Source organism: Buteo buteo, chromosome 12, assembly GCF_964188355.1.
Source record: "Buteo buteo chromosome 12, bButBut1.hap1.1, whole genome shotgun sequence".
Lineage (NCBI taxonomy): Eukaryota > Metazoa > Chordata > Aves > Accipitriformes > Accipitridae > Buteo > Buteo buteo.
The window spans coordinates 5,934,638-5,950,286 of NC_134182.1; the positions used below are offsets into that span (position 1 = coordinate 5,934,638).

At 48.9% G+C, this 15,649-nt stretch overlaps 1 protein-coding gene across 1 annotated transcript in view; it reads right to left on the minus strand.

Moving 5' to 3' along the window:
- The window catches only part of GALNT14 (polypeptide N-acetylgalactosaminyltransferase 14), a 100,964-nt gene that overhangs the window by 40,077 nt on the left and 45,238 nt on the right, over positions 1-15,649 (minus strand). Inside the window, exon 3 of the mRNA XM_075042492.1 lies at positions 1,921-2,019. Coding sequence (XP_074898593.1) covers positions 1,921-2,019 — 99 coding nt within the window. The remainder of the gene's footprint in view (positions 1-1,920; positions 2,020-15,649) is intronic.

The window sequence follows — 15,649 nt, forward strand, 5'->3', positions numbered from 1 at the left end:
CAAGTGCTGAGTTATGGGGAGAAATGAGATTAAAGTCCATCCCTGCACTTTACATGTTATAAGCATCCTATATCTCAGGGGCTAGAGGACTGCACTTGGCTTTCCCTTGCCATCTCTGTTACAATGGGTTCTGGGGGATGGTAAACCTATGCAAGGCACTGTAAAGATATAAGAGAAGGTCCAGGATCGAGGAAGCGGTACACAGCATCAAGTGTCAGTGCTATGCACATGCAAAATCCACATAACCTAGAGAGAGAAAGCAGTGACAGATTATTAAGTGTGAAGCAAAGGAGATGGGATCGGGCGTTGTCCTGGTTTTGGCTGGGATAGAGATAATTTTCTTCCTAGTAGTTCGTATAGTGGCATATTTTGGATTTAGTAGGAGAAGAATGTTGATAACACACTGATGGTTTCAGTTGTTGCTAAGTAGTGTTTAGACTAAGTCAAGGATTTTTCAGCTTCTCATGCCCAGCCAGCAAGAAGGCTGGAGGGGCACAAGAAGCTGGCACAGGACACAGCCAGGACAGCTGACCCAAACTGGCCAAAGGGGTATTCCATACCATATGATGTCATGCCCAGTATATAAACCGGGCAGTGGGGCAGATCGCTGCTCAGGAACTAACTGGGCATTGGTCAGCGAGTGGTGAGCAACTGTATCGTGCATCACTTGTTTTGTATATTCCAATTCTTTTATTATTATTATTGTCATTTTATTTTCATCGTCATCATTATTATTATTTTCTTCCTTCCTGTCCTATTAAACTGTCTTTATCTCAACCCACGAGTTTTACTTTTTTTTCCCCCCATTCTCTCCCCCATCCCACTGGGTCAGAGGGAGTGAGTGAGCGGCTGCATTGTGCTTAGTTGCCGTCTGGGGTTAAAGCACAACAGGCATGAAACCATAAAGCAAAGCAGTAATTCAGTTTTAGGACTATCAAACTCACTTGTGGCACTGGATATGTTCACCTCAGGCTGCTGTTTTCAGATAAGACCCCAGTGAGGACATGACAGTGAACAGGGCACAACGGAAGTCTCCCCGCAACCAGCAACCCCAGTCTGACCAGTACCGATGATGGCAAGGGGTCCCTGGGCATGCCGGGGTTTAACTGAGAAGGCTTGCAGCAGGGCACGAACCTTCCCTATGTGGGCATGAGACACACCTGCAAAACACTTATTCCTGGCACAGAGCTGAGCACACCCAAGCTCGCTACAGAGGAACCCACCAGCTGAGACCTGGAGACAGACCCCTCAACGGTCACTAAATCTTCCTACAAGAGAACTTGCAGGTTCAAGGCACACATTGGGGTTAAACGCCGATTTCAAAAACCTGCAATGAAAATGAAGCCTTTAGTCTATCCCCTACAGCAAATGAAGGAATGGCCACATGCCCAGAGCGCTCCACCGTGTATCCAGAGGAGTACAGAAACCATCCTTGAAAATCTAGTCTGCATGTGCACCATTAGGGCTTCTCAATTAGCAAACCTTTCTGGCACTCGACGGGTCACTGGAGGAGCTCAAACAGCAGTACCGGAGCAGACATCTGCAGAACCATAGCTGTCCCTAGAGGACTGGGACAAAATACAGCTGAGCACTGATACCCAGCTGGATATAAAGCCTCTTATCCCAGATTCTGCCTAATCTTCTGCCGCTCCCCCAAGAGTGCCCCGTGATAGACCCTGCAAAGGGAACACAGCTACTTATGTTCCTGAGCATCCCACTGTAAAACCTACTTCTCCGAGACCAGCTTTCATGCTAATTTCTCCTGGTAATCATTTGAGACTGTAGCTGGTAGGTCCAGTCCCATTGCTGCAGTGAGTGCCAACAGATTCTGCCTTTATCCATGAAAATCTCTAGCCCACTCATCCTTTTTTTAAGAGTGTGTATAAATAAGAGCATTTCCAGCAAACCAGGAGCTCTTACCTCCGAATTGTTCTTAGCAGGGTCGACCTGGCCTCGTTGTGGAAGGTGATGATGACGCTGGTTGGTGGGAGGTCCTGGCGATAGTGCAAAGTCGTACACCTGGAGAGGGAGAAAGAGGCCGTTCAGGCACTGGAATTCAAAGTGGGAGCTCAATTCATTAACACAGGCAGCAGAGTCCGTCAGTAGACGGTCCTCCAGCTGCTATTAAAAAAAAAAAAAGAAGAGCTTTGCTGCGTGAATGCTTTCTGAAGGAGTTCAGAAACTGCCAAGTAAGTCAGTGAGGATTAAAGCAGCACAAAGAGCTTAACCGCCATTAACAGGAAGGGATGAGAAAGGAGGCACCCAGCTTGCAGCCCTTTTCTCTGACCATTGCTTCCCAACCAGCACACCCTCCTGGTGCTACCGGCCTCCCCCACCAACAGGTACTGGGAAGATAAAGGCCCTCCCTTTTGATGCCAGTTAGGGCAATGCCAGCTTCAGCAAAGATGCTCCTCGCTGACATCAGCATGATGGGGTCAGAAATGAGTCCTTCACGCCAAAGGTAAGGCGCAGGTGAGGTGCTTGCAGAAGGCCAGCTGCAAGTCTTATGCTGCCTCGGTGGCTTTGTGAGCTTCACGGGGCTTTTGGTGTCATCCCAGAAGTACTGGGTTGTTGTGGTGAGGCTTTTTTCTTTCTTAACGTGAGGCAGGGGCCCAAGGACTCTGGCTCCCACCCCGGCAGAGGTGAGAGCATTGCTGCAGCTCCAGCTCTGAGCGGCCTCACTCCCACCTCACAAGGCAGCAATTTCCACCAGCCGGCTGCAAGGTAAGCCAAGTCCTGTTTCTAAATTGTTTCCTCATTCATTCTGCCTTAATGGCATAACCTGACTACAGGGAAGATTGGGATTTAACACTTTCCAAGCCACCCTGCAGAAGGTGAAAACCCACAACTGCAACCACAGCCCCCGCTGCCTCCTTCCCAGGAGGAAATATCCTAGACTCTGTAATTACTTTGACCTTTAGCTGATGAAAACTGTGGCTTTTATAGACCGACGCCAACATATTCCTAGCTCAGGAAATCCAGATATACCTCTTACATCCCTGCTGCCCTTTCCAGGTCCCTGTCAGTCCCTGTGATGGCCATGAGATGACACACCAGTGGCAGAAGGGCACCCCATGCCCAGCCTGAGGAATTCTCCATCACAGCCATCGTGTCCCTTCCCATCCACGTGCCACTCAACTGCTCGTGTCACTGCCCAGGTGTTACCACTACCATCCTCAAATGAAGCAGCAAAGAGGACTGAGCAACCACTCTTTCAACAAACCATCAGTTTGCTCCCCCAAAGCTCTGGACCACAGTATCTGCAAGGCAAAGTCAAAACAGATGGAAAAATTAAGTTGGAGATGGAGAGGGGAAAGTAAGTAAGAGTAGCCAGATATTGCTGGTTTATGCTATCAGCACAGCATGTTGCACCTCAGAAATACCAAAATGCTTGAGATACTCTTTTTAATGAGTTTTTTCATCTTTTCATTTTGAAATTGCATTTCTGATTATTTACAAAGTGAACTCAATGAAAGGGAAAAATGAGTGCGCAACAGGTGAAATAATTCCAGAGGTAAGGAAAAAAGGACATCTCGAGTGGGACAAAATATGTGGAAGCTCACGCTAAATCGGTTGCTGCTTTCTCTCATTGTTTCACTCAAAACCTTTCTCAAATCCTGCCTCAACTTGGCCAAAGCAGATTTCCCATTACTACCTGGTTCTTTCCGCATAGTCACCAACCCCAGAAATTCATCACTGAACCAATTCTAATTCTAGGTCCGTCTTCAAAGGACGCCAAAGTTGCACAGCTACTCCGCATGCAGGAGAAAATTCAGTAACATCGCCCCATGCGACAACACCCTCATTCATCAAAGTTACGTCTCAGGGATGCTAAAAACAGTGGGTTGCTGAATTACTAAACAGCACCGGGTCATGCCCTGAGCTGCTCGCCTGGGTCACTGTGGCCCCTTGCATCATCTAGTAACCAACTCCAACTGAGCTTTCCCAACCTGATACGATGAGAAAGAAGCTGCTGCTGCTGCTCAGTGCCTTTTTTGCCACGCTCAGGCTCAGCTCTCGCTTGCTTTGCAGAGCTGCAGGGACAGACTATGACAATTGCTCTCCCTGTGCTATTTATACACCATTATCTCCTAACTGTTCCCAGATGCGTGTCCTTCCACCCACTTCCAGCACGGCATCAGAAGGGGTTCTGCGGAGTAAACAAGAGAAGCTATTTCTGGGGAAAAAAAAATGAAAGAGGGTGAAAAAGACAAAGTCATCAATACTTATGTTATTACGATAGTTAAGGAGATAATAAATAAAGCTGCAATGGATGCACGCTGTATCACCCACCAGTGGGAGTGCTGGGGATACGCACGCTGGCTGAGCCTGTCAGCGAGGTGATGAAGGCTCCTCGTGCATGACAACAACTTGCTTTTTAAAACTCCAGATGTCTATGCACCAGATCAGCCTAACTAGACAATGTGCGTATGGGAAACACTGAAATGTCATATACGAGCACCTCCAGAGCTTGGTCACTGGCTCTGCGACTCAACCCGAGTTCTGTCTAATGAGGCTCCTCGCGTCCCAAAGACGGGACTGATGACTGCGCTGCTGCTACGGAGCAGGCAGGGACCCCGCAGCACCCCCAGCCTCGCTTCGCCTCTGTGACCAGCACTGCCCCGCAGGTGGGACTCGTCTCCCCAAAATCAGCCTGCAAAGGGTTAGGCTGAGCTGCTGCATCTGCCAGGGCTCCTCCAGGGTCCCTGTGTGGCCCTGACTCTGCCCTTGCCCAGGTTTTTACACCTGGACCCTTTCAGGAGCCCTCCCAAAGTTTCCTTCAGTTGGTCCCTTTTTTTTTTTTTCCCTTCCTCCCCCAGTGTAACTGCAGCTAAACATCCTGGCTCCCCAGAAGGCAGATTTCAGTTTAAGTTGTTGACTACAAGTGTTTTTTTGGCACTTGCTTGGGTAATAAAAACCACAGCTTGGAAAAGCATTAAATCCAGCACGTCCAGAATTATTTTGTGTGACAATTACATCTGGGGTAATTTCAATTTAATACCTCACTGCAAGTGAAAATTGCAGCATGCAGCCCTAAAATTGCTGTAATAATGAAAATAAACCCGCTAAGAGCTGCCTGTGCTACCTCAGGCTGTCACTGGATAAACGTTTTGTGCTGCTTATGGTATTTCATAGGTCACCCAATTGCCAACATGAAAAAAAAACCAACAACAACACCCACAACATTTTCAGGAAACCAATGAAAGTTTGAGGGTTGCTTTTCTTTTAGATCGTTCCAAAAAAGAAAAGTTAAAAAAAAAGTAATAACTGCATTGCTTATATTTGCAGTGTGTTGAAATTCACTGGCTAAAGTAATTTAAAGTTTCATGTTTTGAAACCTTGCTGCAGGACTGGGGAGCAATCTTAGCCCAGCAAGTGCTAGCAGGAATGCTGCCAGGCTGAACTGCCTGCAACGTGGGCTGCCCACCAGCTCACAGCTTCTGGGGGGCCAAAAGAAAACAGAAGCTAGGCTGGCCTGCCCTAAACACCCCAGAGAGAGCATCCAGCTGGAGAAACAATTATTAGTTCCTCCTGCAAACCCAGAAGTCAAACTTTCATTTGATGGGAAGTTTCACTTTTCTGTTTTAACGTTCTTTCCCGTTCAAATTTGAAATAATTTCAGAATCAGAAAGTTATGAAAGGGGCATTCTGGCTGCAGACACCTTAAGAATCACCCTTGGAAAATCCCAGCCTGGACTGGCTGCTCGCCGTACATCCTTCAGGGTGGAAGGAGCAGCACATCTCTTCTCCGTTTTCCCAATATGCCGTTAACAGCTCAGGAATAAATTACAGCACACCCGTTTGCGGGGACAGGGAGCAGACAGCCGGAGCCCTGCACTCCTCGCAGGAATCACAAAGCCCTCCCGCAAAGTCCCAAACTTTGGACACTCCAGTGTTCCTCAACAGGCCCCCAAAGTCTCTCACTCTAAAGACTTTTTTTCTTGGGTTGCTTCGACCGTTGTGCTCCTGGTGAGAAAAAAATGGTGCGAACAGAGATGAACCCTGTTCCTCAGTCCCTCCTGGTCCACCCCCGGGCTCATCCAGAGTGTGTTTGCTCCCTGACATCTGCCATCATGCACCCACAGAGCTGCGCCACGTCTCTGAAACCCACCTCTCAGGCTCACCCTCTCCCGCGCCTCGTTAACTTCCCCCAAGAGATGATTATCCTCATCCTGCTCCCCCAGCTTCCCCTGCCAGCCTTCTGTTCATTCCTTTTTTCTGCTTTGATGGCCATCACTTGCCAACAGCTCTGCTTTGAATTTTTAACGTTTTCCATGAAGTCCAAACTCTCCCTTAACACAGCTCACCACTTCCAAAGCGCTCTCTGCATATTTATTTTGAACAGCCAGCTGCATCATTCAGAGCTACGCCACCTTTCAACTCCCTCCTGGCTCCTCCCTTCTCCTTGGAAACCCGTGGGAGAGCAGTCTCGTCACCACACATCTAAACCACAAGTATTTGGGTTTGTCTCCACACTGTGCACTCGCAGGGCTCTCCCTCTCGCATTGACCCAGAGGACAGGGACCTGCCATCAGAAACAGTATGGATGGGTTCACACCACCACTGACGGACAAACCTAGGAGCACTTTGGGTTTCAGGTGACTTTCCTTGAGTCTGACTAGCTCTCCAAGCTTGGTGGCTGTCTTGAGCGGACACGTGCAAGAGTCATGTCACAACAGCGCAACTACCATGAGCTGCATGTTATAGACTTGGACGCTCCACCAGAAACGGAGAAGAACTTGGTGGAGAAAGTGGAAAACCATAAAAAGTCCTTTTAGCTCGCAGAAAAAGGGAACTAAATTACACACATCTCCACAGCAACTTCAAGGGAGAGTTAGTACTAACATCAAAGCTCTCAGCTCACACCCATGCTGGAAGAAGAGATCTTGCCAGCCTGGTGCACACCTCTGAAGGGACTCAGCCAGTCAGGACTGCAGCAAGCCTCTGCTCCAGCCTGGCCTTGGGCTGGACCAAGTCATCCATGCCTGGGAGAAGCCTCTACAGATTTGCTCAGGCTACACACCAGTCGGTCAACAACGACCTCCCGGGGACCTTGCTGTCACCCCACACCCAGCTGGAGAGACAGAGCAGCAGGGAAAGTGGAGGAGAAAGACCAGAGATGCTGAAAACATGTCTATACCTTACCAAAGGGACAGGAGCTAGCCCGCTTCTGGAAATGGGTGGCAATCCAGGAAAGAAAAACAAGGAGAGATTTCTTTTACCATTTTTCTTTCTCCTCCAGCTCAGCCCTCTCTGGTTTGAGCTGCTTCACCTAACTATTGCGTCCGGGTGTCCTTGGTGTAGTCACTGCAATTCCTCCCTCCAGGACCCCAGAAGAAACCGGAGCAAGTCTTGACAACCAACCAGGTGTGAAAAATTACTCCTTCAGAGGAAAACAAAAATTACTGCCCTAGGGAGCGAGGAAGCTGCCCATCATAGGCAAGCAAACAGCCACCGGTGGGAAGGAAGAGATTAGAGCCCCAACTGCCTTGCTCTGGCCAGCAGCGAACATGCGCGGGCTCCGCACGCCTGCAGGGATGGCACGACATGCGGGCACCTTGGTCATACCTCTCAGGACAACCTCTCAGGGTGGCACAGACCCCCGCCAGTGGGAAACCATTGTGCCTAAACCCTATCTTCAAGCTGAAGCAAAATTACAGTCGAGTTCCATGAAAATACTCTAAAAATAGGGACCCTGGACATGTTGCAATTTAGAGCTATATAGCAATGTATGTGCCAACTCGTATGGAAACTAATGAGTTCATAGAGCTTACTGCTGGACAGGACCATGCACCGTCTCACCTGACCTCTGAGTAATACGGTCTCTGGCATTTTTCCCAGTTATCTGTACATTTCTCAGTTATCCATGCATTAAGCCCAGTGACTTGTGTCTGACTGCAGAGTACCTTTCAAAAAATCATTACTTTGTGCCCTCCAGAGATGGAAAATCCAAGAAGCGCCATTCACATTACAGTCAGTGCATCGGTCTCATACGACAGTGTAAGTGGGATAGGACAATTCAGTATATGCACGACCAAAGCACATAGAGGGGTCCGTGCCCTTTTTCATGACATTCACCTCCCATCACCACCCTCAGTCCTTCTTGGCTCTCCCCAAGCCATCCTTCCTGCACGTTACCTCAAAATATTTTGTCACTCAGCTTTGGGAGACCTTCAAAATCCTACTTTGTCTTCCCAAGATACGCCAGCATCTCCTCCTCCTTCCATGGGTATGCTCTGCACCCCCTCAGTCGGGATGAGGCTCCCAAATGGAGGGCTGACCACGGTCCACCTTGCTGCACATCTCCAGCAGCACCACGCTCTGCGTGCACTGCCTACAGACCCTCTCGCACCCATCCTGGTCCTGCAGGTCCACCTCAAGCTGGCCATGACAGTGGGCAGGTTGGTGCTACCGAAATACCAAAAGGCCTAGAGCGAAGAGAGGCTGAAAAACCAGCTGGAAGGCAGAGGACTCTGGAGAGCAACTGTGCCAAAAGGAAAGAGGGGGCGAGGAGTCAGATGTCAGCTGGGGATGCCACGTGATTGCAGGGAACGCCAGCTCAAGTTAGGCTTGCCAAAGTGAAAAAACACCCTTGAGAAAGGTCGGTAGGATTTCTCTGTGCTGGGCTGGCATGCACCTCAGGTTTGCATTCCCAAAAAGGGACTGAAAACTCCCCAGGGTGGCATGCAACAGGCTCAGTAGCTGCTGAGGCTGGGACAAGCAGGGGCGATCCCAAGAGAGGAATCCCGGGTTGAGTAGACAACTTGGGGGTGTGCAAATGCTTGGGTGAGGGTGAGGAGGCACATCTGCAACAAATATTCAATGGTGGTTAGCATCACAGCTGACAAGGAATTATTTAGCAGGCTTTAACTAGACATAATTGGATAAAACTGTAAGGAACACCATCGGGAAAACACTGCCAGGGCACTGAATCAGTTCTGGCTGCAGACTAGACTCCCAGAGGAACCTGTCCAAGTCCCCACCTCTCCCCTCCCCAGCACACGCCACCGCAAAAAATACTAGAAAAACGGGCAAAAGAGAAGAACGCTCCGGAGGGCAGAAGATGCTGCCACTGATGAAAGAAGTCTTTGCAGCCTCCGTGCTCTGAAGTCGATGTGCTACCATGAATGTGACGGTTACAGCTAGTCCTTCCTTGCCTGATGGCAAGCAGCTCCAAGCCTTGGCTGGGGACGACCGCCCACGCTGCCCACCAGGGCAGGGACCTGCAAACGGGAACCCCGGGTCAACTCAACTGCGGGTTGACCTGAGGTCAGCCTTCTTGGGTTGACCAAGAAGGACATTTTTCTACGCAGCTTCTGGAAATTGAAACAGTGCTATCTTTGGGTAGTGCACAACTAGTGTTTTCTCTAACTCACTGCCTCTTTCAGTCTCTTTCTTTCTTTCTTTTCCCTGCAAGATAGATATCTAAAAAATTAATCAAACGGCTAAATTTGAAGAAAGGGGGAAATGCAAGAAGGCAAAAATAACCTTCCGTGCACATGACGTGCTGCTGCCTGCGAACCTCAAAACTGATGAGATGATGCATTTATAATTTATTAAAAATTCACTGGATTTTTGTCTTTGGAAAAGGGGAGGGGAAAAAAAAAAAGAGAACCTACTAAAAAGGAAGGAGAGAATAGCATGGCTGCATTTAAAAACAAGTTAAACCAGATTGTGTGTCTTGATTTTCAAAGCAGTTCATGAATAATTCAGACTTCTAGGGCCCTCCACACAGACTCAGGGTCTGTCTTGCTTCTTGACTCCCCCCACCCTTCCTTCTTCAGAACTCAGGCAAAAAGAAAAAAGGAGCTAACAAAAGTGAAAAAAAAAACCCAACCTAAACAACAAAAAAGAAACTTCTTTGTTTTCAGTAGAATTTTAAATTGTGGCCAAATTTCTGATGCCAGTTTTACTGGAATACCAGAGCTGACATCAAAGGTTTTCATCTGGTGAAAGTAAAAGCAAAATCTGGCACCTTGCACCTTCCTGGAAAGCCACCAATCCTTTATTAAAGATCTTTAGAAGCCAGGACAACCTGAAATTACATTTCAGAGGGTCAGAACCACGGATGTAAAGATTCATTAGGGAGGATGCTTTCTGACCAGAGCTTCCTGGCACCACGTGGCAAATCAAAGCAGAGAAAGTCCTCATCCCCACAACTCCTCCTTAGTCAAAAATGGAGAAGCGCAAACCCAACTCCACACTGTGATAGGTCAAAAACACTTTAAGCATGCAGACATCTGCAGTGCTTACAGCAAAAATCCCCCCAAATGGCCCTGAAACATCGCCTGTGATTGTCCTTTTGCTACAGTTGATGGAGTAGGACTTTAAGGTGCTGGGTAGCTGAAAAAACAAACAAGAGTTTGATGGAAGAAACTGTCTCATGGCCTTAATTATCAATAGTAGTGAGCCTCAGAGAATTAGTTCCATGGCTTACTAATACTCGACTTCGATTTCAGCCTACGCAAACATACTGGGTCAATAGAAATACTGCGACAAGCAGGAAAGTTAAACAAACAACTTCATTCTGTCCGAATTACTTGGAACAAGTTATCAAAGTAATCGATGGCATGTAATAACTAGAAGACAAGTGGTCAATACTTTATAGCAGTCAAAGGCAGAGGATGGCTCTAGCAGAGAGTGATCAATGGCACCCTAGGAATGTTGAAGCACTTGGTGATGAAGTGATGTCCATCACAAAGTCATCAGCGGGCCCTGGTAGGGTTCAGGTGGGCGCTGCATCGCTCCCTGTGAAGGACACCGAGACAAGCGAGGCTTTCTCTTCCCCATAAAAACCCCAGGATCCTCGCTGTCCATTGCAGAGAAGGAGGCACATGGAGTTTAAAGAAGAGAGCCCGTGCCTCCATGGATTGACTGGTGTTGGCACACCCGCCCTGAGGGCCACGGCTGGGGCTGCGGTTGATGGTGGTCTATCAGAGACCCCCCATCCCTCCCTCCAGCAGGAAGAAGCCCTCTCCCCAGTACAGCGACAGCCATGGCGATACCTCATCCTCACACCAGTGGTTGCTGCAGCCGCCGACACACGTCGCGGCATCACTTCCACTCCAGCACATCATTTGTTCCAGAGGAGCCCAATGTGTACTTTTCATCTGATACTCAAAATCACTTGCTTTTAAATACAGCCTGTCATTTTTAGATGACTAGAAGTGTCAAAAACATTTGAGATCTAAATGAAATTTTTTCCTTTTCAGGATGAGAAAAACAGATCTTTTTGGCTTTAAGTTTTCCTGTATTTTTATTTTGAGATTCACAGAGAGCTTTGCTTTTGGTTTATCCTGAAATTGCTGTCTCCTGGCTTTTCTTTTTCTCAAATAACCAAAGAACCAAACACGGTTATTCGCTCAGCTCTACTGAGTCCTGTCCACCCGCATAATCCCCAAATTCAGGCTCCAGAGATGTGGCACTGACAACACGGACATAACCCAGGTGTGGGCATCAGAGCAGATCCCACCACCCACTCCATCTCTGTTTCCAGCTTCAGCCTCTCAAACGAAAGCAGCAGTGCCTGTGTCTGGACATCGCTCACCTTGAAATGGAGCGGTTCGTCCTCAGGGCCCAGTGACTGGCAGGTCACTGTCTTTTATTAAATTCCCAGCTCTCCCCCTCCCCGTCCCCCATCATGACAGGGACACGCAGAAAGATCATGCTGCCACAGACAGATATCTGGGGAATGAGCTTTTATCTCCGGGTGAATGTGTCGCAAAAGTAGAGCTAATTAACTGGGGCTCTGTTTTTGAAAAAGGTTAATATTTTATCACATGTCTTCTGTCTTGAGGAATAATTAGCCCTGGCAGTACTAGCTCTGCCGTTTCCCAAGGGACTGAGTGAGAAACTGGAGGCTGGAGAGAGACACGTGGTATTGATGGATAGACAGCATCTCAACTCTGGGCTAACAGTACATCCATCTAACCAGTGGTTCCTTCTCCACACAAACTAACCTGCCGTAGAATATTAACAGAGGCAAAACCCTGCTCCAAAGGCTGTACATGTTCTCCTTGTCCTATTCTTTGTCCTCAGGTACAGGGGATGCTTTAAACCAAGGCACTGTAACTCCGCTAAGAGCTTCACAGCTCCGGCACCGGAGCACCAGTCCAAGCCCCTCGTCCCCAGGCACCCTCTTCCCTCATCGCTCCAATGCCCCAATCTACACAACGAGAGGGAAAACCCAAGGGCTCTCCTAACTTTTCCATCCCAATGACAAACCCGTTCTCATGGGGGGAACCGACTGCTGAAGCAAATTCCCACGGGGACTGGGGAGAAGAAGGTCCCCCCAGTGCCTGCACGGCAGTGCTCATCGGGGGGTACAGCGCACCACATCTCTCCATCAGGCTGCTAAGAACAGGGCTGAGATGCAAGCAGGGTAAATGGAGGAATTGGAAAAGGACGAGGGAAAGGGTCATTTCAGATCGACCCAGAACTATTTTGTGCATGCATTTGTCTTGGCAAAATGCAATGGACGGGTGGGTGGGGAATTTCCAGAGTGAAATCAAAACTGTCTCATGGGGAAACAAAACCAAAATAACTTAGGTGAAGGAAATCTATTACATGGAGCTGGGGGGGGGGGGGAGACTGTTTTCAGCTTTATTTCTCTCTGAAACAGCAATTTTTGGCAAGAAAAACATTAGTCCAACCAAAATAAAGGTGTTTTCCAGGGAAGGGACAGCTGGGATGGAGGCTGTGCCTGCTCCTGAGTGAGCTCCTCAGACACTTTTCAGGAGGATGCCTATCCCATGCGGATGCTCTTCCTACCCAGGGAGGCACTGTGGGGCTGAAACAAGGGACAACTTGCAGAAACAAAACACAGCAGCAGGAAATTTAATATTATACCATGGTGTTTGCTGGAACAGTCCAGAGTCACCCCCACCACCAGGACCCAGGCTCTGAGACACCGAGGTCCTACAAGCTCCCCCAGTACCCGCACTGCCGATCCTTTTTGCCCCGAAGACACCTTTTAGCCAAGAACACAGCTCAGGAATCATTTCTGCTCACTGTGCAGACAAGTGCCATAACTCACACTCCCAGCACAGCTCTTTCAGATATAACTAGCTTTGCCCTCCAGAAAAAAATGAGTAACACAGCCACTTAACTGACACATCCTCCTGCATTCAAAACACCCGCCTATACATTTCCATCAGCTCCTCATGCAGTCTAGCTCACTCCTCAACTCCTTCCCAAGAGTTGCCCTCATCCTTCTCACTCAAGAAAAAGAAAAGGAGGGGGGAGGAATAGCACTGCAAATCTACTGCTGCAAAATAAGCACTGTCACATTTGCCATTTCCCTCCAGCATCCATGATCGAGACACAACCGACGCTGCTCCTGAAGAAACACCAGCCTCCCCCTACCCCCGCCCCAGCAACCCTTCCCAGTACCATTTTTAATTAAAGCCCCTCAGCCTGCCTTTTCTCTAGGGGCAGCCCCTCGACATACAAAACCACGGCATCTCACAGCACTTCATATCCTGCCCCTTGGTGACAACGAACATCCAGCGCCAGAGCCCGGGATTCCGGGGCACGATTTGCAACCTGGGATCAGTTGAGCTGTGGTCCGAAAACCTGAGCAGAGCCACTGCGCTGCCAGGGTGAGGAAGACCTCCGAAACCAAAAGGGTGGCAGTCCTTTTGCTGTGATGCGGTTAGCCTGGTGGTAATGATAACCCTCTGTCTCTGCCAAAGAGGCGACGTTGACTGACCTGACCCACCACCTCCAGCTCCTGGGAGTGATTAGGCAGGGCTTGGAGGGCAGAGTGGCATCACGGGCTGCCTCGGACATCACAGCAAAGTCTGGGGTTGGGGTCTCGGCACTTGGAAGCCTCTCTCCTCTCCAGGGAGGTCTGCACAAGTCATGCAGGGCAGTTCGGATGTCGGTGAGGCCCAGGAGAAGCACTGGGAGAGCCAACATGGACTGTGGCAGAAGCACTGTCACATCTGAGGAGGGAAGAACAGGCTATTCAGGACAAGTGGATATTGGGATGATGATCTGGCCAGTGTTGGCCAAGGATAGTCCCCAGCTCAGACACGGGCAGCCATCTCAGGGGAGATGCAACTTCTCTCAGTGCTCAAGCCCACCATAATCCCACATCATGCAGACCCTTCTCATCATCAACTCTTCCTTCCCCCCACCCCATTAAAAAAAAAAAAAAAAAAAAAGCTTCAAAAGAGGACATTACATAGAAAGACATTCGCAAAAGATCATCGCATTCATCAACTTTTGACTCCTGAAGCCACCAGCCCCTGTCTCAGAAGCCACCAGATCTAGCTGGCCTGCTCCTCAAGCCCTCCACCTCCTGGCAAGCTGCCCCACAGGCCACCAGACAACAAACACGGGGCAGCAAACGTCACAGACACTGTCGCATGTCGGGGTGGCCACAGCCATTCCCAGTATGAGGACTTGGGCACGCACCAGCCATTTCCCAGGACCGTGCATTTCCAGCCCAGTTCGCAGCCAGTAAGTCCCTGGAGAGACCTGTCATGCTTCTTGCATGAGCTCTCTAGAAGCAATAGGTGCAGCTATCGGAAAGAGGCACCTTACTGACTTCTTACCAGGTGTCCCCACATCCATGCAAGATGCCAGCTCCAGCAGAAGCAGGAGAACACGAAACACTGGGGGGTTTTTCAGCACTAAAATGTTCCAGTGAATATTTTTCTCCACTTTCAGGCAACATCATGGAGTGGGGACTCCATGGGATTTTTGTCTCTGACCGAGTTTTCTCAAGCCTTAGGAAACAGAAAAGTTCAGGAGTTCAGTTCCAGTTTGAAATGAGGAGTCAGGGTCACTTCTTTTTTTTTCCCCTCGATTTTTTCCACAGTGTTCTCTGAGTAGAATTCTGGATAGATTGCAAGCAGTAGCACAGACTCTTGCTCGTTCATCACATGGATGAAGGTCTCCAGTCACCTCAGCAGTCCTCCATCAGGGCAACTGCACAGTGATACACAGATTCGAAACACAGATTTGCTACTGACATAATGATCAAGCCTGGAAAAGATGGCAGGCAGCGAGGATGGGAGGCTTTAGCAAGCACGCTTTGATGTGCACCTACCCCTCCTCTCGTTTAAATGCACTCGCTGTGAGTGACTGGACAATTAGGCCCATAGTGTCTGCAAGATAGGAAAGATACGGGTACCACAAGTGCTGCAAGGACAGCAACTCAAGCAACTTCAAAGCTTGTTACACAAACACAAGCAGCTGGGGGAGAAGTACAAATTATGTGCGCTGCAATCAGGGTTTGTAAATTATGCCAGCTCTTATAAAACCCTGGGCCAAGCTTGAGAGGCAGGAACCCCAGAGGGCTCAGTGGTTTCTGCAACAAGAGAAACCTGGGCTGATTTCATAGCTGACCCTTCTTTGAGCAGGAGGCTGGATCAGAGACCTCCTGTGGTCTCTTCCAAACTGAATTATTCTATGATTTTATGGAGTGCCTGTTTCTGATTAATAGCTGTCTTGCTTTCTTTGCTTAGCTGCCAACAACTGCAAATCTCAATACTCCTTATTCTCTGTGCTACCTGAAAACAACCTGTCTGTGTTTTGATCGCATACCTGTTCCTCAAACCTCCTTGGAGTTTAAAGTTCAAATTCACCCAGAAGACCAAGTGCAAAATGCCACAAGGTGTGGTGAGCACTCCAGATGGAC